The 23,078-nt window shown below is 59.4% G+C and overlaps 1 protein-coding gene across 2 annotated transcripts in view; it reads left to right on the top strand.

Annotated features, from left to right (window-relative positions):
- Positions 1–23,078, top strand: part of MAP3K1 (mitogen-activated protein kinase kinase kinase 1) — a 69,329-nt gene that overhangs the window by 23,013 nt on the left and 23,238 nt on the right. For both annotated transcript variants that reach the window (XM_036280256.1, XM_036280257.1), the window contains exons 2-6: positions 13,495–13,636; positions 17,267–17,467; positions 20,774–20,974; positions 21,264–21,380; positions 21,696–21,844. In XM_036280256.1, the coding sequence (XP_036136149.1) occupies positions 13,502–13,636; positions 17,267–17,467; positions 20,774–20,974; positions 21,264–21,380; positions 21,696–21,844 (803 nt within the window). In that variant the 5' untranslated portion in view covers positions 13,495–13,501. The remainder of the gene's footprint in view (positions 1–13,494; positions 13,637–17,266; positions 17,468–20,773; positions 20,975–21,263; positions 21,381–21,695; positions 21,845–23,078) is intronic.

Below are 23,078 nucleotides of genomic sequence, written 5' to 3'. Positions count from 1 at the left end.
TCCCTTGTAGCCTGGTCTGATTGGGGAGGTCTCGACGTCCAGAAACTGTGGGTCACTTCGGACCGCCGCTGGCCGCTGGTCAGGCCAGGACTTGGCTGGGAACCCGCTCCCGCCCAGCCCTCGGGCGCTCCCTCCGCTCCGCCCCGCCAGCAGCGCGTCTGTGCCGGAGGAAGGGTTTCAGCCACAGAACCAGCAGAAGGACGCGTGGCCGTGGAGCGCGGAGCCACGGAGGCCCTGCCCGCACACAGTGCGTGTTCGCCTTCTCGCTCCGGCTGCGGGGGCGCGGGGGCGCGGTAAAGAGCGTGGTGAGGGTGCCCATCGACCCTCTGGCCGCCTCTTGCCCCCCAGGCGCGCACAGGTAAGGGCCCGGCCGGCTGGCCTGGCCGTTCTCACCTCTGGCTGGCTGTGGGTGCTGCTGCCCCCGAGCGGGAGAGCAGGTGTCCTTTGCTCCAGAGGCAGGAGGCAGCCTCCTGCGGGGAGGGAAAGGCACACGCTGAGCCGAGAGACCTGGTTCTGGAGCGTGGGGCCCGCGGACGCGAGTTCGCAGTCAGGTCGCCCGTCTTTGTGGTTCCCTGATCCGCGTGGTGAAGAGGATGCGCCTCGCCCAGCAGCCTGTGTGCCGACCGCAGCTGGCGCCAGGGCGTCTTCGGTGACCTGGGGCGGGGTTCCCGCCGTCACGCTGGCTGCGCGCTCGCCCTGCACTTGGAACTGTCCGACATGCTTCGTGGTCGTTCCTGGGGGGCGGGGGGCGCGCAGAGGCTTCACCCAGGGAGGGCAGGGGAGTCGCTGGAGCGGCTGTGTAGGCGCCACAGGGGGGGGGGGTTGGGGAGGCTGCCGTCTCTGAGGCTCGGGGGTGTGGGCTCAGTTACCCTCACGCCACGCCACGCGTGTGCCTGTGGGCCAGCGGGTCCACAGCTCTCTGTCCTGGTTGCTGCTGGTCCTGGTGTGACTTCTGCCTATCTGCCCTGTGCTAGGACACGTCCTTCCAGTGATGTCCTCTCCGCCCAAGAAGGAGCCCTTTGGTTTGGTTGTGTATTCCACCCACATGTATCCAGCGTGGGTGGCTTGGCCCCGTCAGCACCCCTAACGACCCCAGGACTTCCTGACCTCCCTGTGCGGCCTCACGTGTGCTGGGACCAGACTGCCCTGCGCCGTCCCTGGACAGCACGGCCCCTTTGCCACACTGGGCTCGTGGCCCCTGCCTCGACCTGCTCTGAGCTGTCACTGAGGACGTCGGCGTCCACCCAGGGCTTCTCCGAGCTCGAGCTCAGGGCTCAGTAAAGCAAGGCCTGCCCCAGGCCCCTCACTTCCCTTTCCTGGGGCGCTCCTTCAGGCATCGAGACTTTTCTAGAGAAAATGGCTGTTGGGGTTTGTTTTTGTTTTTGGCCGATGTCTTCACCGCAGACCTTGGGCAGAGGGCGTGCACTTGGCCAGGGACAGGTCCCAGTGACAAGCCAGGGCCTCTGCTGGTGCCAGGTTGGGCCACGGTGGGGTGTCTGACCCCCACTGCACCATCTCCCCCCTAGTTTGAGCCCTGGGAGGCGTAGCCACACTAAAGACGCCCTGAGTTTGGGAGTAGCCTGCAAAGTCACGACAGCCGCGTGAGGGCCGTCCCCCACACACTGACTAGTGTGAGTCAGGGGGACGTTAGACACCGTCCGGGACAGGTTCCCGCGGGCTCTGCCAGGGCCCCTGCTGAGGCGTTCGGTGGGGGCCGTGGGCTGAGCGATCTCCGGTCAGGGCGTCGCGGTGCCCACGGGCCTGAGCCTGAGCCCTTTCCTGCATCTCCCCTCTGACTCCTGCAGCGGGGTCGTAAGCTGCTCAGTAGCTCATAGAGCATTATTTCACCAAAGCTGTCTCTCCGGTCTAGAAAACGTCCTTTCCACCACCCTCCCTCAGCTCCACCCCCGCCTGTCCTGATCTGTGCTTCCCCTCCCCTGGGGGTCTTCCCAGAGCCCCCGATAACGCTATGACGAAGATCCGCCCCATCCCTGCAAGTGTTCACCACACATTAGAACCCTGTGTCAGCGGAGGTGGCTCTGCCGTGCCCGGCGAGGTGGAGGTCCTGTCTTAGCTTTTGTTTCCTGGTCCCACGTAGTGTTTACCTCTGTCGCCTGGCCCAGAGCTCACACGTAGGGGAGAAGCTCCACTTGTGGGGAGTGTCCGCCCTTGTTCTGAGCATCCCAGCGACAGGCCGCCCACCAGCCGAGGAAGCGCTGTGGGCGTGGCTGGCTGCTCTGCGGGGCTCTGTGCTCCGTCCTCCCTCTTCTCCGTGACTCTGGAACATTGGAAACAGTCCAAGGGTTCTTCCCCACACGGGAGGTGTCACATTGTAACCTTGTTACGGTGCTACCTTGTTACGGTGTTACCTTGTCACATTGTAACCTTGTTACAGTGTTACCTTGTTACGGTGTTACCTTGTCACATTGTAACCTTGTTACAGTGTTACCTTGTTACGGTGTTACCTTGTCACATTGTAACCTTGTTACGGTGTCACCTTGTTACGGTGTTACCTTGTTACGGTGTTACCTTGAGGCCAGGTCTCATCGGTTGTGGGGGGTGCGCAGGGGCGGACCACTTTGCCGCCTGTTCCTTCCTCTGGAACCTGAGCTCCAGGAGAAGGCTGAACTGTCACACCCCTAAGAGACTTGGTAGAGGTGGATGCACACCCTTTGGAGAAGGTTCTGGAGCCTCCATCTAACACCGACTGGGGATCTTTCTGATGAACCCAAATGGCGAAGGCGCAGCCATCCCCCCAGTAGGTGCTTTGACCGCGGAAGGTACCAGCGCCCTCGGGTGGAGGGCGGATGCCATGCGTTGCCCATGTAGTGGAGGAAGTGCTGGGTCCTTCTCCAGTGGACATTTACGGGTCGCTGGTCTGTTAGACGGTCCCAGCCCACATTTGTCAAGAAGCATGGAAGGGGAATTCTGGAAAGGAAATACACGTTTAGACAGATGCTGTGAGAAACGGCATCCGCTTCCTTTTACACCTGACCTGTGCTCAGCGGTCAGGGGAGGGCTGCTCACACATCCCGTTCTCCCCAGAGGTTTCCGAGGTTCTGGTTCCGGTTCAGAGACACAGCAGAGAAAGGTAGACAACGGGACTTGAGCGCTGAATGTTGAAAGCACCGAGCCCACAGGGTCAGCGCATCCGATGCTCTTGTGGGTGTTGGTTGGACAAGAATGATGAGAAGCAGGGCCCTGTGGGCTTGAACTCCCCGTGGAAACAATGGCTTCGGGGTGGCGTTCATTGAGCCCAGTCGGTCCCCAGGTTCCCGGGTGAGGAGGAGAGACGGGCGGGCCCTTTCTCCCCGGGAAGATACAGGAGGGTGTTTACAGCATGTCACAGGGGCAGTTGCTTTCATGAGTGAGACGCGTCTTTCTGAAGAGGACCGAGTTCAAGTTGTGCCATCCCAGACGGCCAGCGACTTTCCCGTCCTTTGGCTTGTCTGCCGCTGCCTTCCTGTCGCCAAGCGTGGTGTGTATTCTGTGACATGAAGCATCTAACAAAAATCACAAAACGCACCTCTGCCCGGTTCTGGCCACTTTCAGTCTTCACTTGTCCACATAAAGACTACCGTCGAGCCCTGGCTGGTTTGGCGCAGCGGTTAGAGCGTCGGCCCATAGACCAGAGAGACCCGGGTTCGGTTCCCGCTAAGGGCACGTACCCCGGTTGCAGTTTGTCCCCGGCCCTGGTTGGTCGTGCGGGTGGCAGCCACTTGATGTGTGTCTCTCACCTCGATGTTTCTCTCTTTCTCTTCCCTGCCTCTCTCTCCCGCTCTATCTGAAGATAGATGCAAAAATGTCCTCAGGTGAGGATTTAAAAAAAAAAAAAAATACACCGAGTTTTTTTTTGTTTGTTTTTTGTTTTTTATCCTCACCTGAGGATATTTTTCCATTTTTTGTACAGATAGAGTGGGAGGGAGAGAGAGGAAGGCAGAGAGAGAGAGAAACATCGATGTGAAGGGACACATCGAGTGGCTGCCACCCGCACGACCAACCAGGGCCGGGGACAAACTGCAACTGAGGTACGTGCCCTTAGCGGGAACCGAACCCGGGTTTCTCCGGACCGCAGGCCGACGCTCTAACCGCTGAGCCAAACTGGCCAGGGCACACCATCGAGTTTTAGTTCATACGTGACCAGTCAGTGCGTTTCATCAGTCTGAGCCTTGGGTGCAACATGCCTGCCGGCCGTGGGTTTCGTGGTCTGATCTGTGCGCTTTCGTGCCCAGGGCGAGGGTCACAGGAAGCTGTCGGCCCCGCTCTCTGGCCTCTCTCCCCTGCTGTTTGAAACAAGAGGACTCTTCATTGCAGATCGCTGGTCGTCTGGGATGTTCATTTCCTTAGTTGCCTAACTTGATCCACCTGATTTTCTTTGAAATTTGTGTCTGTTTTTACACCTGGCTGGTGTGGCTCAGTGGGCTGAGCGTTGTCCCATGGACTGAGGTCCCAGTTTAGTTCCTAGTCAGGGCACAGGCCTGGGTTGTGGGCTCCATCCCCAGTAGGGGGCGTGCAGGGGGCAGCCGATTGATGTTTCTCTCTCTGTCCCTCTCTAAAAAAAATAAAATACAAACATATAAATAAAGTAAAATAAAGTTTGTATCAGTTTTAGTGGCCATGGCATACCCTTGACCACCTCTGCATCTCTCCCTCCCCCGCCCCAGTTCTGCTGTATATCTGACTTGTCTGAATCACCTCTTCGGTCCCTGGGCAGGTTTTAAAATCGTCCTGACCGTGGCTTCCACACTGGTCAGCACCTCGCGTCACCAGGCACACGTGATCAGTGTTAGTATGTAAGTCGCTTGGTCTTTATAGTCATCCGTTAGCACGTTCGGAAGGGTTTGTATAGAACATCTCAGCCCCCTGCGGAGGGATGTCATCAGTCATGCGTGTGAGACCCGTCCGTCTGCAGCGCAGTAATGACTTGGGCACGTGGCTGTCACTGGAACCTGCCAGCCCCTCTCTGAGGGACACGGAGGGTCCAGGGTCGGCGAGGCTTCCGCCGTGTGCCTCTGGAGCTGGGCAGGTGTAAAGGGGGCTTCATAGAATAGTTTGCAGTCTTGTCCTGGTTTATCTGGGTCTCAGCCACAGGAAACAGCCTCGGAGGACGATGTTTACTCCCATGGAGACCCGTCCGCCCGAAAGCCCAGCCTTGCTGTCCCTTTGCTGCCGTCCCCGTGGAGACCGCTGAAGTCCGTCCACACGTTTGTGTGTTGAGTGTGCAGTTTACTTTCCTGCAGGGCAGGCTCATCAGCTTCATTACCCCTCTGGCGACTGTCGTCAAGACAGGGGTCCTTCAGTCATGAAACAGTCTCGAGTAGAATTAAACAAAAGTGCGATTCCTAAGAGAAAACAGCCCAGATCCTTTTTCTTTCTTCAGCCCCCGTGTGCCCCGGCCAGCACGCTGGAGTCCTGGTGGGTAGTTTCCGTCGCTTATGCCCCTTTCTGAGCTGCATCGTGGGGCCTGAGTGTGCAACACACAGAGTTGTCACCACCACTGAGCGTCGTGTCCGTGGCTTTAGGTGGACACATGCGTCCCGTTCACGTGTGAGAACGCGCAGAGCGTGTGGGGCTGAGCACTGGTCCCCTCGGGGATGGTCCGAGTGTGCGGCTCCTCCGTGTACGGGGTCAGGAGAAATGAACCGTGAACAGTCCTGGAGCCACCACCTTGGGCTAGTGGCTCCCGGTCTGTGACCTTCCTGTGGCTGTGTCTGCACAAGGCCTTGAGCAGCCCCTTCGCAGACTGTGGTTTAGGAGGAGGAAAACCGTTTGAATATTCTTCCTGTTTTCTTTGAAATTCTTTGTATGTCCCTGAGGGACAGATCCTGGGATAAACCGGCTGCGTATTGTCACGTGGCCTGGCGCGTGGCCCGGCACTCCTTCCCGGATCCCTGCTAATCAGAGTGACAGCCAGCCACTCTGGCTCGCATCCGTGATCGTCACCAAGCCTGGGGCATCTGCCGCTCGGGTCTGTCCGCAGCTGCAGGGCCTGCTGGGAAGGCCCTGTCCGCAGAGACGTGGACGTGTCCGGGCTGGCCCAGCCTGCGGGGGAGTCTTCGCAGTGGTTGTCCACGGATGCGTCCTCTTGGCTAATGTTGGTTCATTCCTTACGTACAGCTTCGTGTCTCTGTACCGTTTTCTGCATTTCAGAATCCTATCATTTTTGCTAGAGAATATTTTATCTTCAAAATCAAGTAGGACGATATTTTATTTTATTTTATTTTTTGTTTGTTTTTTTATCCTCACCCGAGGACATTTTTCCATTTTTTGTACAGATAGAGTGGGAGGGGGAGAGAGGAAGAGAGAGAGAGAGAGAAACATCGATGTGAAAGGGACACATCGAGTGGCTGCCACCCGCACGACCAACCAGGGCCGGGGACAAACTGCAACCGAGGTACATGCCCTTAGCGGGAACCGAACCCGGGTCTCTCCGGACCGCAGGCGGGCACTCTAACCGCTGAGCCAAACCGGCCAGGGCTATTTTATTATTTTTTTATCCTCACCCGAGGACATTTTTGCATTTATATTCAGATAGATCAGGAGGGAGGGAGAGAGAGCAAGAGAGACATCGATGTGAGAGAGACACATCGACTGGTTGCCCCCCCCCCCCACGACCCCAACTGAGGCTGGGGACAAACCGCAACTGAGGTACATGCCCTTCGCGGGAACCGAACCCGGAACTCTCTGGTCCACGGGCTGACGCTCTAACCACTGAACAAACTGGCCAGGGCTGATTGCTTAACTTTTTATGTAGTTAACCAAAAGATGAGCTTCTGAGGGTGAAATTGGGTGCCTGGACCCCTCACAGACTAAACAGGAAGTTCACACCGTCCTCCAAGTAGCCCCACAACGGGTCCTGGCGTTCGACACGGCGCCCAGAGCCACTGCGCGCCGACCTGCACCCAAACTGACTGCACCGAGCTCAGCCGGGCCCAGGACGAGGTGTCACTCCGCCTGGGGAAAAGGAGTCCTCGTCCTTGGGGCCAGACGTCCCTGCAGTCCCTGGAAGAACCCCGCTGCTCCCGGGTGAGCCAGCGCGCTGGGGGGTTGCAGGCCATGGGGGCGGGCCGGTCGCCCGACTGTAGGTCTCACCAACCCTTCGCTCGGGAGCGGGAAGGCCAGCGGCCACCAGTGACTGTGTCTCCGGCGGTCTGTCGGGGCCGAGCTGTATCTGTGTCGACACGTGTTTGGCCTCAGGTGGTGTCATCGATGGTGAGCTCTCGTAACGACTGGCTTTCCTTCGCCTGTGGGAACGAGACGGTGGGGCCCTTCACGTCTGAGATGAGACCCTGTGTCTTCCACATCTGGGCTTGACCCTCTGGGACACTTCAGCAGCAGCGGGTAGTGAGGTCCATCGGGAGGCGTGGCTGGGACGGCGCCCTGCGTGTGAGGGACTGTGGGTCTCTGGTTGCTTACCAGGGTCCTTCCTCCTTCTGCCTGTTACCTGAAAACGTCATTTTAAGGGTCCCACCGCGGACGGGCTTTCATTCGGGAACTGGTTTCTGCGCTGGGTTTCGGGGCGAGGTTCCCGAGGCTGTGGGAACTTCCGGGGGGGCCGTGGTGGGTGGACCACTCAGTGACCTTCCCAGGGTCCCTGAGACCCTTGGGCCCTGGGAGAGGAGTCTCGTTGTACAACGCTGTCCATGATCTACACTGTCTGGACGGGCTTCTGCATGTCAGTTAAACCCCCTGATGTCCAGGAAGGTCTCCCTGGTGGTCACCATGGTCCTTGTTGCTCCTGTTGCAGTGCTGAGCGCGACTGGGGAGCACACTGAGCTGCTTTAACCCTGACAGTCAGAGCCGCTGTCGTAAGAACTGTTCCGGCGTCTTTCTGTCCCCATCAGACACGCAGCGGCATGGAAGGTGGTGTGTGAGAACCAGCCAGAGTGGGTAGTGACTCTGGGTTTGAGCCTAGGTCCTGCCACGTCCCAGCTGTGCCCAGGCCCTGGCACCTGGCTGCAGCCGCAGGTGGGACCCACTGCGCGGCTGCCGGAGGGGGAAGTGAGCTTGGACGTGAAGCGCCTGCCGCAGGGCATCGGCCTGTCCCACCGGGACCAGGCTGCCAGGCTGCCGGATCTCTCCGGCCCCTCGTTGAGTAACAGGATGTTTCCCTGCTCCAAGCGAACCATTTGAGAAACACCTTAAACCCACCGTCAGCCTGCGGGTTCTGTCTGAGCGGTTCTGGGACACCCGCGTGTGCTGGGCAGTGAGCTGGGCTAGTGTGGGTCGGGCTCCTGGAGGCTGCCGGGAAGAGCTGGTCAGGTTCAGGGAGCAGGAGGGGTTCAGGGAGCAGGAGGGCCCGGCTCACAGCCTGGGGTTGGGGGTGGGGCGGCCCTCGGGCTCCCCTCCATCCTCACTGCAGCCTCTGCCTCCTCTCCTCCCGGGGCTCCGCCGCCTCCTTTCTCCTCCGCTCTGTGACATCCCCCTGCAGGGACGCCCCCTGCACCTCCCTGACTCCCATGGAGCAGAGGTCTGGCCACAGGTGTGGTGCCGCCCAGGACAGAGGGGCTTGGTCAGGACATGTGGGTGCTGGCTGGGGAGCGGCTGGGGCCCGAGTGGAGGGGAAGGGCGGTGCTGAGGTGCTCAGGCCCTGCCTCAGGCTGGTGCCTCTGTGGCCTGTGGGTGCACGAGGCAGTGATGGTGGAGAACGGGGAAGGCGGATACTTGCCAGCCCCTCCACGCTCCGAATGTCGCCGCCCTGGGCTGTGCAGAGAGCAGACGTGCCCTGTGTGCTGGAGAAGGAGGGGGGCTGGGAGGGGAGGGGGGGAGAGGGGGCAGCACTGGTGGAGACAGAACTGGGGAGAGTCCCCTCCTAGACGCCAACAGAGGGGAGGCCCCCGGAGGGCCAGGTAAGGCGAGAGCCAGGGCGGCACTGGGCAGGGCTCCAGGAGCGTCGTGTCTTAGCAGGTAAATTATGTCCAGAAGGAGGCGAGAGCTCGAAACCCAACCTCAGGAGAGAGAGGGCCCCTGACCTTCTGGGCCCCCCACAGGTTCATTCTGGGGAGTGTTCACAGACCAGCAACAGCAGGAAACTGTGTTTTCTAAATAAACAGGAAAGGGAGCTGAAGCTTAATCTGTAACAAGACACTTCTTGTATTTATCTGGCTACGTTTTTGTTTATTTTTAAGTCTTCCAAGTATTCCCAAAATGTATGTTTATTTTGCTGAAGAGTCAACTATACACGCTATTATTTTAGTTAAAACATCAGATATGGTTCTGAATAATAGAGCAGAAATATCTCCCACTCACTTTTTTTTTAAATATGTTTTTATTGGTTTTTCAGAGAGAGGAAGGGAAAGAGAGAGAAAAACATCGGTGTGAGAGAGAAACATTGATCAGCTGCCTCCCGCACGCCCCCTACTGGGGATCGAGCCCTCAACCCGGCATGTGCCCTGGTTGGAAAAAACTGGGACCTCAGTCCGAGGGACGGCGCTCAGTCCCCTGAGCCAACCGGCCGGGCCCTCCCACTCGCTTGTAACCAGAAGGAAGAGAGGCCCCCTCCGCTGCTGATTTTACAGCTGCTTAGATTAGTCTGTGCGCTTCAAAAGGTGCTCCAGGTGTTCTGCTGATGGGATGAGACAGCCAGTTGCTGTTGCGCGTACAGGCACACGCACACGCACACGCACACGCACGCACAGCTGGTGGAAGTAACAGCCGTGTGTGTCTGGTCCGTGAGGACCGTGTTGGGATGGTAGCAGAGCAATAAAAGTGTGCAAGGAAGTTTGTACTCCCAGTTTGGTTTCTGTCTCAGAGACCACTGAGATGCAGTAGGTATTTCTTTTCCTGGCAGGTGGAATCGGACTTGGTGTATGTTTTACTGAACCTAAGATCCCACTGGTTGTAAGCTGCACCCTTAGTCTGTGTAGAACGATGTAGAAGACAGGAGATCAACTCTGCCCGTTAAATGACACGGCCATTTGATTGCAGGAGGCATTTCGTTTCAAAGATATTAGAATGTGAAGAAATACACATTTTAGAGTTAATTATAGGTCATTATTACTTACGAGGACGTTAGAGTACTTTGGTTTATTTGCACATCAGTTTAGGAACAGTGAAAACGTCTACTGAATACTGTGTAAATTGCAAATTTAGTCTTAATTAAATACGGGTCTATAAAAAGATTAAATAATAGTAGTCGTTAAATTTTAAAACTAGGAAGGTCCTTAGAGCTGCTACAGATGTTAATAAATATATGCTTCCGTGCCTGCTGCAAGCCGACGCTGTTAGACCTGGGTCCGTAGTGATGCCCGAGCCCCTGCACCTGCTCCGGGCCGACGGTGGGGGCTGGAGGGCGCATAGAGGGGGCGTGGCGTCTGGAGCTGGGGGTTCCCGGCTGGGGCTGGGGCTGGGGAGCAGAGAAGCTGGGGTGCAGGACATCAGCCGGGTGAGAAGCGGCCTCCGCACAGCCCCCCGCAGGACGGGAGGCTGTGAGCTAAGACCAGGTGTTGCGGGCGTCCCCGGCCGTGCTGGACGTTTTGGCCTGTAGTCTAAGTCCAGGAGAAACCACTGAGGGTGTTGGTGTGGGGGGCGAGCCCAGGGGTGCTGCTGGGCTGGGTGGGAGGGTCTGCTAGTTCACACCGCCCAGTCGGCCCGGACTGGGGCTGTGCATTGGATGTGCGTTTTCTTGAAGATGATTTGCCGTTAGTATCAAAAGTCGTCGGTAACGTACCAGAAAGTGTACGTTTTGACCCAGCAGTTCCGTCTCGGGGCGTCTGTTCTAAAGAGATCATCTCAGTGTGAGTGAAAGAGGGGTCACCGGTGTCACCCTTGTTACTTATGATAAGAAATCGCTCGGAAAGATTCCCAACAAGGGGCGGTCCTGCTGGCTGTGCCGAGGCCGCGTCACCCAGGAAGTTCCTCGTGGGGGGGGTGCCCGGAGGAGAGACTCGAAAGTACGGAAGCGGGAGGTAGATGCTGGGAGACGCAGATGGGGCAGGAGAGCTTCCGGGAGAGGAGCACCTTCGTCAGGGAGGCGGGGCTTCTACCGGGACCTCTCCCTTCCCTCCTGAAAGCCAGCCTGGGGACCCTGCCCACCTGTGTCCCCCGAGCCCACCTGTGCCCCTGAGCCCACCTGTGCCCCTGTACCCACCTGTACCCCGTGCCCCCTGTGCCCCCTGTACCCACCCACCTGTACCCCATGCCCCCCTGTGCCCCCTGTACCCCCTGTGCCCCCTGTACCCACCTGTGCCCCTGTGCTCACCTGTACCCTGTACCCCCTGTGCCCCCTGTAGCCACCTGTACCCCTGTGCTCACCTGTACCCTGTGCCCCCCTGTACCCACCTGTGCCCCCTGTACCCACCTGTGCCCCTGTGCTCACCTGTACCCTGTACCCCCTGTGCCCCCTGTACCCACCTGTGCCCCTGTGCTCACCTGTACCCTGTACCCCCTGTGCCCCCTGTACCCACCTGTGCCCCTGTGCTCACCTGTACCCTGTACCCCCTGTGCCCCCCTGTACCCACCTGTACCCCTGTGCTCACCTGTGCCCTGTGCCCCCCTGTGCCCCTGAGCCCACCCGTACCCTGTGCCTCCCTGTGCCCCCTGTACCTACCTGTGCCCCCTGTACCCCCCTGTGCCCCCTGTGCCGTGGGTGCTGCAGGGGAAATGCTCTCAGGCCTGGAGAGGCCTGGTGGCCGCGGGTGAATCTGAGTCCCTTGGCTCAGCATTGAGGAGCAGGATGAGTTTGGGACCAAACATCACTCCCCCCTCCTCTCCTAACCCACCCCCAGCGTATTTCAGGACATAATCAACGCAGGAAAAGCAGCCCAACACTTGTCAGGAGGAGAATCGGTCTTTGCGTCTCCCCTTCTCCCTCCTCCTCCCTCCCAGGTGCCTTCCCTCCCCCCGGAGCCCGTTCTTTGTGAGGCTGGTGCCTGCGGTGGCTTTCTCCACGGCCCGTGGCCTGCAGGCTGCGTTCCCGGAACTGCGGGCAGGGCTGTGTGCCCGCCTCGCTGCCTCGTCTGCGGTGCTCGGTGGGCCTGCGTGTCCTCGCTGCCCGGTCCCCTGCTCGGGGCCAGATTAGCTGGGGGTTCCCAGAGGAGTGTTTGCTCGGTGAGCCGGCGGCATTTCCTAGTGTCCTGCTTCCCGCCGCAGGGGAGCCCCGTCTGTGCCCGCAGACCCCCCGGAATCGCCTGGAGCTCGCGGGGTGTTCTGAACCGCGGTCCGCCAGACACAGGTGCTGCGGCTGCTTCCGTGAGACCCAGTTTGCGGAGTCCGTCCCGCTGTGCTGTCGGGAGCACCCGACACTGTCGCAGCCGTCACCCTGACAGCGCTGTCCAGTCCTCAGGACTCGGCAGGATGTTGTGGGGTCAGGGGAGGCGTGCCCCGCTCGCTGAGTATGAGCTTATTGCAGAGAACGGGCAGACCCACCCCGTCTGTCTGTGTGGGCCTGAGTCCCGGGGCATCCTGGGTGGAGGGGCTTAAGTGCCGTCTTGAGTGTCCGTCTGTCCACGCCGGGGTGGGCCAGTGCTGACAGAGACCACGGCGTGAGACGGTGTGTGTGAGACGGTGTGTGTGTGTGAGATGGTATGCGTTAGTGTGTGTGTTAGTGTGTGAGTCTGTGTTGATGCTGTGCGTTGACGCTGTGTTAGTGGGGGGACACTGTGCTGACGCTGTGCTGGGTGTCAGTGGGGGGACACTGTGTTGACGCCGTGCTGGGTGTCAGTGGGGGGACACTGTGTTGACGCCGTGCTGGGTGTGTCAGTGTGAGGGGCACTGTGCTGACGCCCTGCTGGGTGTCAGTGGGGGGACACTGTGTTGACGCCGTGCTGGGTGTCAGTGGGGGGACACTGTGCTGACGCCCTGCTGGGTGTCAGTGGGGGGACACTGTGTTGACGCCGTGCTGGGTGTCAGTGGGGGGACACTGTGCTGACGCCCTGCTGGGTGTCAGTGGGGGGACACTGTGCCGATGCCGTGCTGGGTGTGTCAGTGTGAGGGGCACTGTGCCGATGCCGTGCTGGGTGTCAGTGGGGGGACACTGCGCTGACGCCGTGCTGGGTGTCAGTGGGGGACACTGCGCTGACGCCGTGCTGGGTGTCAGTGGGGGGACACTGCGCTGACGCCGTGCTGGGTGTCAGTGGGGGGACACTGCGCTGACGCCGTGCTGGGTGTCAGTGGGGGACACTGTGCTGACGCCGTGCTGGGTGTCAGTGGGGGACACTGTGCTGACGCCGTGCTGGGTGTCAGTGGGGGGACACTGCGCTGACGCCGTGCTGGGTGTCCGGCCGTGCTCACTGCCTGCGGACGGGTCGCACTGCCATCACCTCCCCACTGGGACCTTTCCGCTCTAGGCCCTAAGCAGTGTCCCCCGCGCGGCACCGACCGCCTTCTGCACCCCCCGTCATGCTCGTGGTTCACAGGGAGGTTCTCACGCCTCCGAAAACAGCCGGGTCTTGAGCCTTGTCGGTGACTGTCCGGGGAAAGCGGAACCAGACCCTTGTTGTATTGTTCTCGCAACTGATTCCTCCTCGCTAACGCTGCCCTGTCCCGCCTCTGCAGCCGGGAGATGGACACCCCGCGGGGGCTGCACAAGATGGACGACCGGCCGGAGGAGCGCGTGATCCGGGAGAAGCTGAAGGCCACCTGCATGCCGGCCTGGAGGCACGAGTGGCTGGAGCGCAGGAGCCGCCGGGGCCCCGTGGTGAGTGGGGGCCGTGGTGAGGGGGCCCCGTGGTGAGTGGGGGCCATGCTGAGGGGGGCCCGTGGTGAGGGGGGCCCGTGGTGAGTGGGGCCGCAGGCCACGGGGCGCTTGCCCGCTCCGGGCCGGAGGCACAGGCTGGGTCCGCGTGGTCCTGTGGCCAGACCGCTCGCCGGTGCCCACTGGGCAGCCCCCGCGGGCCTGCGTGGTGCCCGGGGGCCGGTGCTTGAGCAACACTGCCCCCTGCTGTCGGCATCCAGCATCCTCCCTCAGACGTCGTGCTGACTTAAAACTTAAAAAAGAAAAGCAACTTTTCCACGTTTATTTTGATTCTTTATCTCTAAGGTATGATCTAAGGATCTTAATTCCAGAAATCTTTCAGGAGATCAGAAAAAATTGAGTCGATTCGTGGATTTGAGATCAATTGAAGAGGCCCAGGGTTTGGGGAAGCACCTAGACCCAGGGTAGGGAGGGCGGGCGGCAGACCGCGGAGGTGCGCGGGCTCGGTTCCGGACCCCGTGACCAGCGTCACCGCTCGGCCAGTGGATGGTCCCCTCATCCGTGAGAAGCACTTCCGTGGAGCACGGGGAAGCCACACACAGCGAGACATCCCGTCTGCCGGGTCCGTGCAGTGAGCTTCTTCACGCTCAGGGAGGAAGAAGCGGATCTCGGGGTTTCGGTGGTCCAGGGCAGGCACGCCATAATTTCTGTTTCTTATTTATGAACAGAGATGGGGTGTGTGTGTGTCAGGGGGAGTGTGTCACCGTAAAGGTTACTGAGCAGACATTCACTGGGCATTTGAAAGCCCTGAACGGCCGCCCCGCCAAGTGATTCTCTGGCCTGTGCCCACCCCCGTGCGGCGTGCGTCTAGACGTGAACAAGAGGGAGAATGTCCCTCCTCGGCCGCGTGGCCGGTGGTCGAGCTGTGATGGGCAGTGTGGCTGGAGACACTGTCGCCTCAGAAAGTCCTGCTAGGCCTGGAGCTCCGGCCCGTCGCCATGGAGGGCCCTGCGGGGTCCGCCCGCCCGCCCGCTGGCCCCAGAGCCGACTCGGCACCGAGCGGCTTGGCCTCCAGGCACCGGCTCCTCAGCTGCCCCGCCGCCCGGGGTCGCCCTCCCCGTGGCGAGTCCCCACACGCGTGTCTTCCTCCGTGACGCTGAGCGCTCAGAGCCCTCACCCCCAGTCGTCGCGTCCGCAGACGAGGAGCACGTCAGGAACTCGTCTTAGAAGACGGAAGGTCTGTCGGAACATTCACAGAAGTGGTAGCTTTCTACCCACTCGGCGTAACGAAGGGGTCTGGACGGCGCCCGTCCCCGAGCTCCGTGAGCCGGTGCGGGGTCCGCGTGGCGAGAACGTCCCAGCGCAGACAACGACTGTCTGCCTTGGTTACGTGCGCTGAGAACACCGCGCCTCATAGACCAGGTCTGTTCTCACTGCCTGTCCGCCGACTTCCTAGCCCCATCTGTCCAGCGCGGACTGAAGAGGGACCTCGTGGCACCAGACAGCTTCTTCCTCTTTCTGTATTGATGTTGGAGAGAGAGGAGGGGAGAGGGAGAGAGAGATGGAAACATCGATGGGAGAGAACATGACTGGCCGCCTCCTGCACGCCCCCCACTGGGGCCCGGGCCCACAACCTGGCATGTGCCCTGATGGGGAATCAAACCAGCAACCTCTTGGTGCAGGGTCAACGCTCAACCACTGAGCCACACCAGCTGGGCACCACCACATCTTCCTACAGATTTCACGTCGCCCCTAAGAAGTCCTCCATCTGCTCGGCCGTCTGTTCTGTGTTGTGTGTACGTCACAGCAGACCTTCTGGAGGCGCAGTGAGGCGTACACACCCCGGCTGTGGGCAGACTGCTCCCCACAACACGCAGACCCCACACAGGGCACATAAACCTCGGCTGTGGGCAGACTGCTCCCCACAACATGCAGACCCCACACGGGGCACACACACCTCGGCTGTGGGCAGACTGCTCCCCACAACATGCAGACCCCACACGGGGCACACACACCCCGACTGTGAGCAGACTGCTCCCCACAACATGCAGACCCCACACGGGGCACACACACCCCGACTGTGAGCAGACTGCTCCCCACAACACGCAGACCCCACACAGGGCACATAAACCTCGGCTGTGGGCAGACTGCTCCCCACAACATGCAGACCCCACACGGGGCACACACACCTCGGCTGTGGGCAGACTGCTCCCCACAACATGCAGACCCCACACGGGGCACACACACCCCGACTGTGAGCAGACTGCTCCCCACAACATGCAGATTCCACCTGGGGCACACACACCCCGACTGTGAGCAGACTGCTCCCCACAACATGCAGACCCCACCTGGGGCACACACCCCGACTGTGAGCAGACTGCTCCCCACAACACGCAGACCCCACACGGGGCACACACACCCCGACTGTGAGCAGACTGCGCCCCACAACACGCAGACCCCACACGGGGCACACACACCCCGACTGTGAGCAGACTGCGCCCCACAACACGCAGACCTGACATGGGCGTGGGCGGGCACACAGCAGCGGCTGAGCACGAGGAGTTGTCCGGCTGGTGGGGGCAGGGCTCCATGGGAGGTGGGGTTTGAGCTGGGCCCGAACGGGGGGCCCGCTTTCTCCAGGTGAGGCATGTCATCCGGGGGCTGCCGGCTGGATGGGGATCAGGGCGGCCGCGTGGTCCCTGCGGGAGGAGGACGGGCACACGCCTGGCTGGTGGACGAGGAGAGGGAGACGGGCAGAGGTGTGCTGAGCGGGGACTCTCGAGGTGCAGGGGTCGGCCTGTGGTCACAGCTCGGGGTCTGAAAGCCTGAGCTGTAAAAACTGTGGGTCTCACCCTGGCCGGTTTGGCTCAGCGGTTAGAGCGTCGGCCCGTGGACCGGAGTCCCGGGTTCAGTTCCCGCTAGGGGCACGGACCTCTGTTTCAGTGTGTCCCCGGCCCCGGTTGGGGTCCTGTGGGTGGCAGCCACTCGATGTGTCTCTCTCACGTCGATGTTTCTCTCTCCCTCCCTCCCTCTCTCTCCTGCTCTATCCGAAGATAAATGCAGAAATGTCCTCAGGGGAGGATAAAAACAAATGAACTGCATTCCCGCCCCAGAGACTGACCTTTGAGCTTCTAGCTTCTCCCCGTGTTTCTGAGACACGCGTCTGCACTATCTGTGGTAATGGAGCATCGCCCCAAAACAGGCAACAGTGGTCCATAGTAATCTCAGAATATCCGATTCCTTCGGATGACGCCCAGCGTTGGCCCCACGTCCTGCCGTCTTCGGTGCGGCTGGGACCCAAGCCCCTGCTTCGGTCCGTCGGGGAATGGGCGTGGAAGTCGAAGTGCTCACTCCCACACTCGTCCCCTGACCCCGCTGCTGCTGAGTGTGGAGGGACTCGCAGCGCGTAAGCACGGACGAGCCCGGTGCCCACGGGCCGGAGACGGCACGTTGCCGGACTCGCCCACGCGGCTGGCGTCTCGGGGCGGATTCGTCCACTGAGCAGAGTGGGCGCGTTGTCTGTTCGACGTGTGCACCACTGCAGCAAACTCCGTGTGCTCGTCTCTTAGTCTGCGTTCCGATGTCCTTATTCTTGGTGTTTTGAAGTAATCAGACCGTTGGGATTTCTTGTAGGTGGTGAAACCAATTCCTGTTAAAGCCGATGGATCTGAACTTAATAACTTGGCAGCTGAGTCGCAAGGAGAGGCCCAGGCGAGCCCGGCGGCCCCGGCCCCCAAAGGCCGCCGCAGCCCGTCCCCCAGCGGCTCCCCGGCGGGGCGCCCAGCGAAACCGGAATCTCCGGGAGTGAGGAGGAAACGCGCCTCCCCAGTGCCGGTATGTTGACGATTCGGCAAACGTGTGCCGTTTCTGTCGTCCTCAGACTCCCTCACAGCAGGTATCGGCAGTCAGCGTGGCGGCGCTCGGTGCGGGCTGGGCCGGGCAGGTTCTGCGGACCCTCTGGGTCATAGCTGAGGTTTCGAGGTCACAGTGAGGGTGGCGCACCAGAGTGGTCCCCAGAATTGAAGCTGGGATGACAGATCGTTCCCCTAGGCTCAGTCTTCTCAAGGTGAAGTCCGTGAAATCCACTGACCAGTGGAGGTGTTTTTATCACCAGTGGTACGATTTCCAATTTCAAGCAAAAATTTGAACTTTGGAAAACTCATTCCACCACCGTAAGCTCGACGACTTCTCCAAACTTAGGCTTTTTACAGGAGATGGGTGATGTTGTCAGATCTGAATTCACTTTTCCGTGCCGCCCAGCAAAGTGTGTGAGCGCTGGGGGCACTGCAGACTTGGGGGGCACGTGATGACGGAGCCTGCTGGGTGCAGGACCCACCGAGTGCGCCGCACGGTGCGGACTTGAAGGAGCGGCGGGGGAGGTTTGCCGATGTGGTTTCAGATTCCACACCGCGGCCTCCTGTAAGAAACCACCCCGCCGGTGTGGTGTCGAGGGGTGTCCGTGATTACTTGAAAGGCGATTCAAGTGCCACTCCAGCTGCATCTGGGTGAGGCCAGATTCTCTTCACGTATTTTAAACAGAACTTGGATCGCAGCCGAGCTCGTGCAGAGCGTCCACGAGAACCCAGCTGTCCTCTGTGTTAGGCCAGAAAGCACAAGGGGTGCGACGTCACAGGTGCTGACTGATGAGTGAGACGTGGAAACGCCCCTGGAGAAACAGCCGCAGTAGTGACGGGGGGATGTGGCCTCCCCCTGATCCAAGGTTGTCGAAGCATGTAAATCCCTCAAAAAATAGATTTTCAGTGGACATATCTGCAGTAAAGCCAATGACGCCAACAGTGTTTATTGGCTGTATATTGACACACCTCTAAACGGACTGTTTTTTAACCAAAAATAATGTCCGTCGTTTATTAGCTCACGAGTCTGCACGCCAGCTAGGGCCCAGCAGGAGGGGTGTGCCCGCGCCCCCCGCCCCCCCCGGCACCTGCTGCAGCTGAGTCTCCGGGGCGCCCCCTCGCCCACAGGCGGCTGCAGCCGAGGCTCCCTGCACCGCTCCTCAGCAAGGAGCTCGGTGCACAGAAGTGTCTCGAGCTAGGAGAGCGGGGTCTCGCACGGCCCGCAGGGAGCCGCCTGGCCGACACGGAGGCCGTAGCCTGCCGGTCTCGGGAGCCGGGTGTTTCAGGAGGGCAGGTCCCGACACGGAGGCCGTAGCCTGCCGGTCTCGGGAGCCGAGTGTTTCAGGAGGGCAGGTCCCGACACGGAGGCCGTAGCCTGCCGGTCTCGGGAGCCGAGTGTTTCAGGAGGGCAGGTCCCGACACGGAGGCCGTAGCCTGCCGGTCTCGGGAGCCGAGTGTTTCAGGAGGGCAGGTCCCGCCGACACGGAGGCCGTAGCCTGCCGGTCTCAGGAGCCGGGTGTTTCAGGAGGGCAGGTCCCGACACGGAGGCCGTAGCCTGCAGGTCTCGGGAGCCGGGTGTTTCAGGAGGGCAGGTCCCGACACGTCGGCCGTAGCCTGCCGGTCTCGGGAGCCGGGTGTTTCAGGAGGGCAGGTCCCGACACGTCGGCCGTAGCCTGCCGGTCTCGGGAGCCGGGTGTTTCAGGAGGGCAGGTCCCGACACGGAGGCCGCACCAGGCCAGCACTGACACCGTGTGCAGGTGCCTCTGCCCAGAGCTAGCGACACACCCAGGTCTAGTCAGCGGGACACACTGGGTGTGAGGACTGGGGAGTGTGGTCCACGGGCCGTCAGAGGAAAAGTCTGCCACAGGTGTGTACGAGCCCCCACCCCCCAAGGATATACACTAGACGGAGTCCCCCCTTCTTTGTAACAGCTGCATAGCATTTTATCATCTGCATAAATCATGGTTTAATCAGTGACCTGCACACTAGTGATGTTCACAGTCCCTCTTAACCTTTCTTTACAGGCATGGTACACACACACGCACACACATGCACACACGCACACGTCCTGCACATCTGTGAGCATGTCCGTAGTCTGACGCTTAGCAGGTCAAAGAGTGTGTGTGTCCTTGGTTTTATTTTTTTGCTACTTTTAAGTACCTGTTAAAAAAAATAATAGCAGCTTCATTGAGATGTAATTCACATACTATGCAATTTGCCTGTTCAAATTGTACGATCCGTCGGGTTTGGGGATGCTCACAGAACTGTACCTCGCACTGCAATGAATTCAGTACATTTTTGTCGCCCCGAGAAGAGACCACAGACCATCATCCGTCTCTCCCTAGGCCTAGGCAACCACTTGTCTGCTTCTGCCCCATGTGTGATCTGCCTGTGCTGACATTTCGTGTCCATGGGTCACAGCTGGGTGGCGTGTGACTGGCTTCTGTCACTTGGCATCGGCTTTCCAGGGGTCACCTCATCAGCGTCCCATCGGTTTTACTGCAGCATCATCTCTGTTACGTGGGTGCACATTTCGCTCATCCACTCCTGCGTGGATGGACGGTGGTGGCGCCCCATTTGGCCGTCACGGGTGCTGCTGCTGGGAGCACTTACGTACGAGCTGTTGCGCAGACGCCTCTTTTCGCTTCTCAGGGGAATTGCTGCGTGTGCGTTCCCCAAAGCCCTGCACCGCCTGCATCCCCACCAGCACTCATGAGTTTCCACTGCCTTTGGGCTCACCGACATCTCTGATCCCAACTGTTCAGTCAGACTCATAAAGAACTAGAGTGTCCGTGGGGCGCTGGTTGGAAAACCAAAGGTGTGGGGGACCCCACCCCCAAGAGGGCCCAGCAGCCCAGTGACACGGCCGATCTGGGTGGAGTTGCCCTGTTAGTTGTGAGGTGCCGGGTGCAACAGCCACACCCGGTGGGGCAGGACGGGGTGAGTAGGGGCGGTGGGAAGATGTCCTTGTACCAGCTTGTGGGGTGAAGTTCCTATGCTTTTTGTTTTGGTTTCCATAGTACTTTTACTCAAATACTCATATAGTGTCACACGTGGTTTTGTCTTGGCCAAAGATGTACCGTAGTTACGGGCTGGCAGACGGAGAAGTTCACTGGTGATGAGCGGCAGACAGAAGCATCTGCAGATACGTTTGTCCCGTTAATGTTGACTGCCGAGTGCTCTTTGAGAACATAATGCCACGCGGCTGTCTGATACGGCCTTGTTCGGGGCATTGTTTCCTTTCGAGGAGTAAGCAGTTTTCCTAATAAAGACCAATGTCGTGAAGTTTCAGAGCGGGAGGACCACGCCACCTCGAAGAGCCCCGTCCCCCGACGGCTTCTCCCCGTACAGCCCCGAGGAGACCAGCCGCCGCGTGAACAAGGTGATGCGTGCCCGGCTGTACCTCCTGCAGCAGATCGGCCCCAACTCCTTCCTGATCGGAGGGGACAGCCCCGACAACAAGTACCGGGTGTTCATCGGGCCCCAGGTTCGTGTCCGCGAGGGCTTTCACCACGTGCCGTCAGATGAGTGCGTCAGAGTGGCTTTAAAACACATTCTGGGCTCATAAATATTTTAAATCTAGTTATACAGTTTTTCTACTGTGACTTAATATACTCTAGAATACAAATTCGATCTATTTAATAAATCCACCAAAACTGAGAGGTTACTTTGCGCAGATGGCTGCAGACCTTTCCCGCACGTAAATTCATAGAAACGGGGGTGGTCGGCAGGGACTCCCGTGCAGCACGTAACCAGAGCTGTTCTCCACGCTCCAGAACTGCAGCTGCGGGCGGGGGGCCTTCTGCACCCACCTGCTGTTCGTCATGCTGCGGGTGTTTCAGCTGCAGCCCTCGGACCCCGTGCTGTGGAGGAAGACGCTGAAGAACTTCGAGGTGAGGCTGGCGCGTGCGGAGGAGGGCGCTCGATTGCTTTCCGAGGTGTGGTTCTGCGCGCTGTCTGAGCTCGCCCTGTACCAGAGGTCGTTTGGAAGGTTCGGGGGATAACAGTTCTCGGATCGGTTTGCCTCCTGGCCGGAGCACGGGCAGCGCCCACGGGCCGTGGCAGCCGCGCCCTCCTCGGCTCCGTGTCTGGTTCTGAAGCTCGTTAGTCGGCTTCGTGGAGCCTCGATCAGAGGACACATTCTCCGCCTCTGGGACCGCGCGCACGGGGGCGGCGCCGTCTCACGGTCCCGTCTGTTCCAACCTCAGGTGGAGAGCCTGTTCCAGAAATACCACAGCAGGCGCAGCTCGCGGATCAAAGCGCCGTCTCGAAGCACCATCCAGAAGTTCGTGTCCCGCATGTCGAACCCCCACACGCTCGCGTCGCCCAGCACGTCGGCGTCCAGCTCCGAGAACAGGTGGGTGCCTGCCCCCCCCCCCCCAGCTTTCTGATTTCAGGGCTGCTTGTTCGCGTCCCTTGTTAAGTTGCTCCAAAGTGATCTAATGATTGTATCTTGGCCTTTGAGTTAAAATCAAGGGTAAAAATGACTGAAGGTCGTATTGAGAGAGAGAGAGAGAGTGTGTGTGTGTGTGTGTGTGTGTACATACACGTGTGCACACACACTCTCTCACACATGGACATGCCGTCCTGGGAACTGCGGTGTTGAGGAGGGTGCCTGGGTGTCAGGCTACAGCGCGTGTCGTCCAGACATTGTGAAGGTTCCAACAAAAATGTGCAGAGTAGAAACAAACCCCTCCGCAGTCCGGGCTGCACGTTCGACGGGCCCTGGGTGTGCAGAGTCAGTGTTCTGAGAAGAACAGCGAATTCCTCGCATGATCGGTGTTTCCCCACCAGCAGCCTCGAGAGCCTGTGGTCCCGTGTCCTGGTCGGGCCGGGTGTTTCCAGCCTCAGGAACTTCTGTCTATCGGATCATTAAAAAAAAGACACAGGGCATCACAATTTTAATATGCACTTGGTACTTTTCTCATGTTCGTTGGTATTTTTATTTCAATTGCCTTTTTAAAAAACATATATGTTTTTGTTGATATTTTAGAGAGAGAGGAAGGGAGAGAGAGAAACACTGATGGGCTGCCTCCTGCACGCCCCCTACTGGGGAGCGAGGCCTAAACCCGGGCCTGTGCCCCGACCAGGAATCGAGCTGGGACCTCTCGGTCCACGGGACGACTCTCAGTCCACTGAGCCACACTGGCCAGGCTTCATTTATCTTTTTATCTTCTTTGCTCATTTTATGTTGAGTTGTAAGTATTTTTCTTTTAATTTTTTTTTCTTTATTGGTTTTAGAGAGGAAAGGAGAGGGAGAGAGAGAGAGAAACATTGATAAGAGAGAACATAGATTGGCCGCCTCCTGCACGCCCCCCGCCGGGGATCCAGCCCACAACCTGGGCCTGTGCCCTGCCCGGGAGTCAAACCAGTGACCTCTCAGTGCAGGGTCGACGCTCAGCCACCAAGACACACTGGCTGGGCTTAACGACTTTTAAAAGTACCTTCTATATTAGGAATCTCCACACACACACACACACACACACACGATATAACTCAGACTCATACAACAAAGTGGCAGTTCTGCCCGAGGGGATCACTGTCCGAGTCTGAGTTCTGGGGTGCTGCCTGCCGTCACCACGGGGTGCACC

The sequence above is a fragment of the Molossus molossus genome, unplaced genomic scaffold (assembly GCF_014108415.1).
Source record: "Molossus molossus isolate mMolMol1 unplaced genomic scaffold, mMolMol1.p scaffold_m16_p_3, whole genome shotgun sequence".
Classification (NCBI taxonomy): domain Eukaryota; kingdom Metazoa; phylum Chordata; class Mammalia; order Chiroptera; family Molossidae; genus Molossus; species Molossus molossus.
This window is presented reverse-complemented; position numbering and strand designations above follow the sequence as displayed.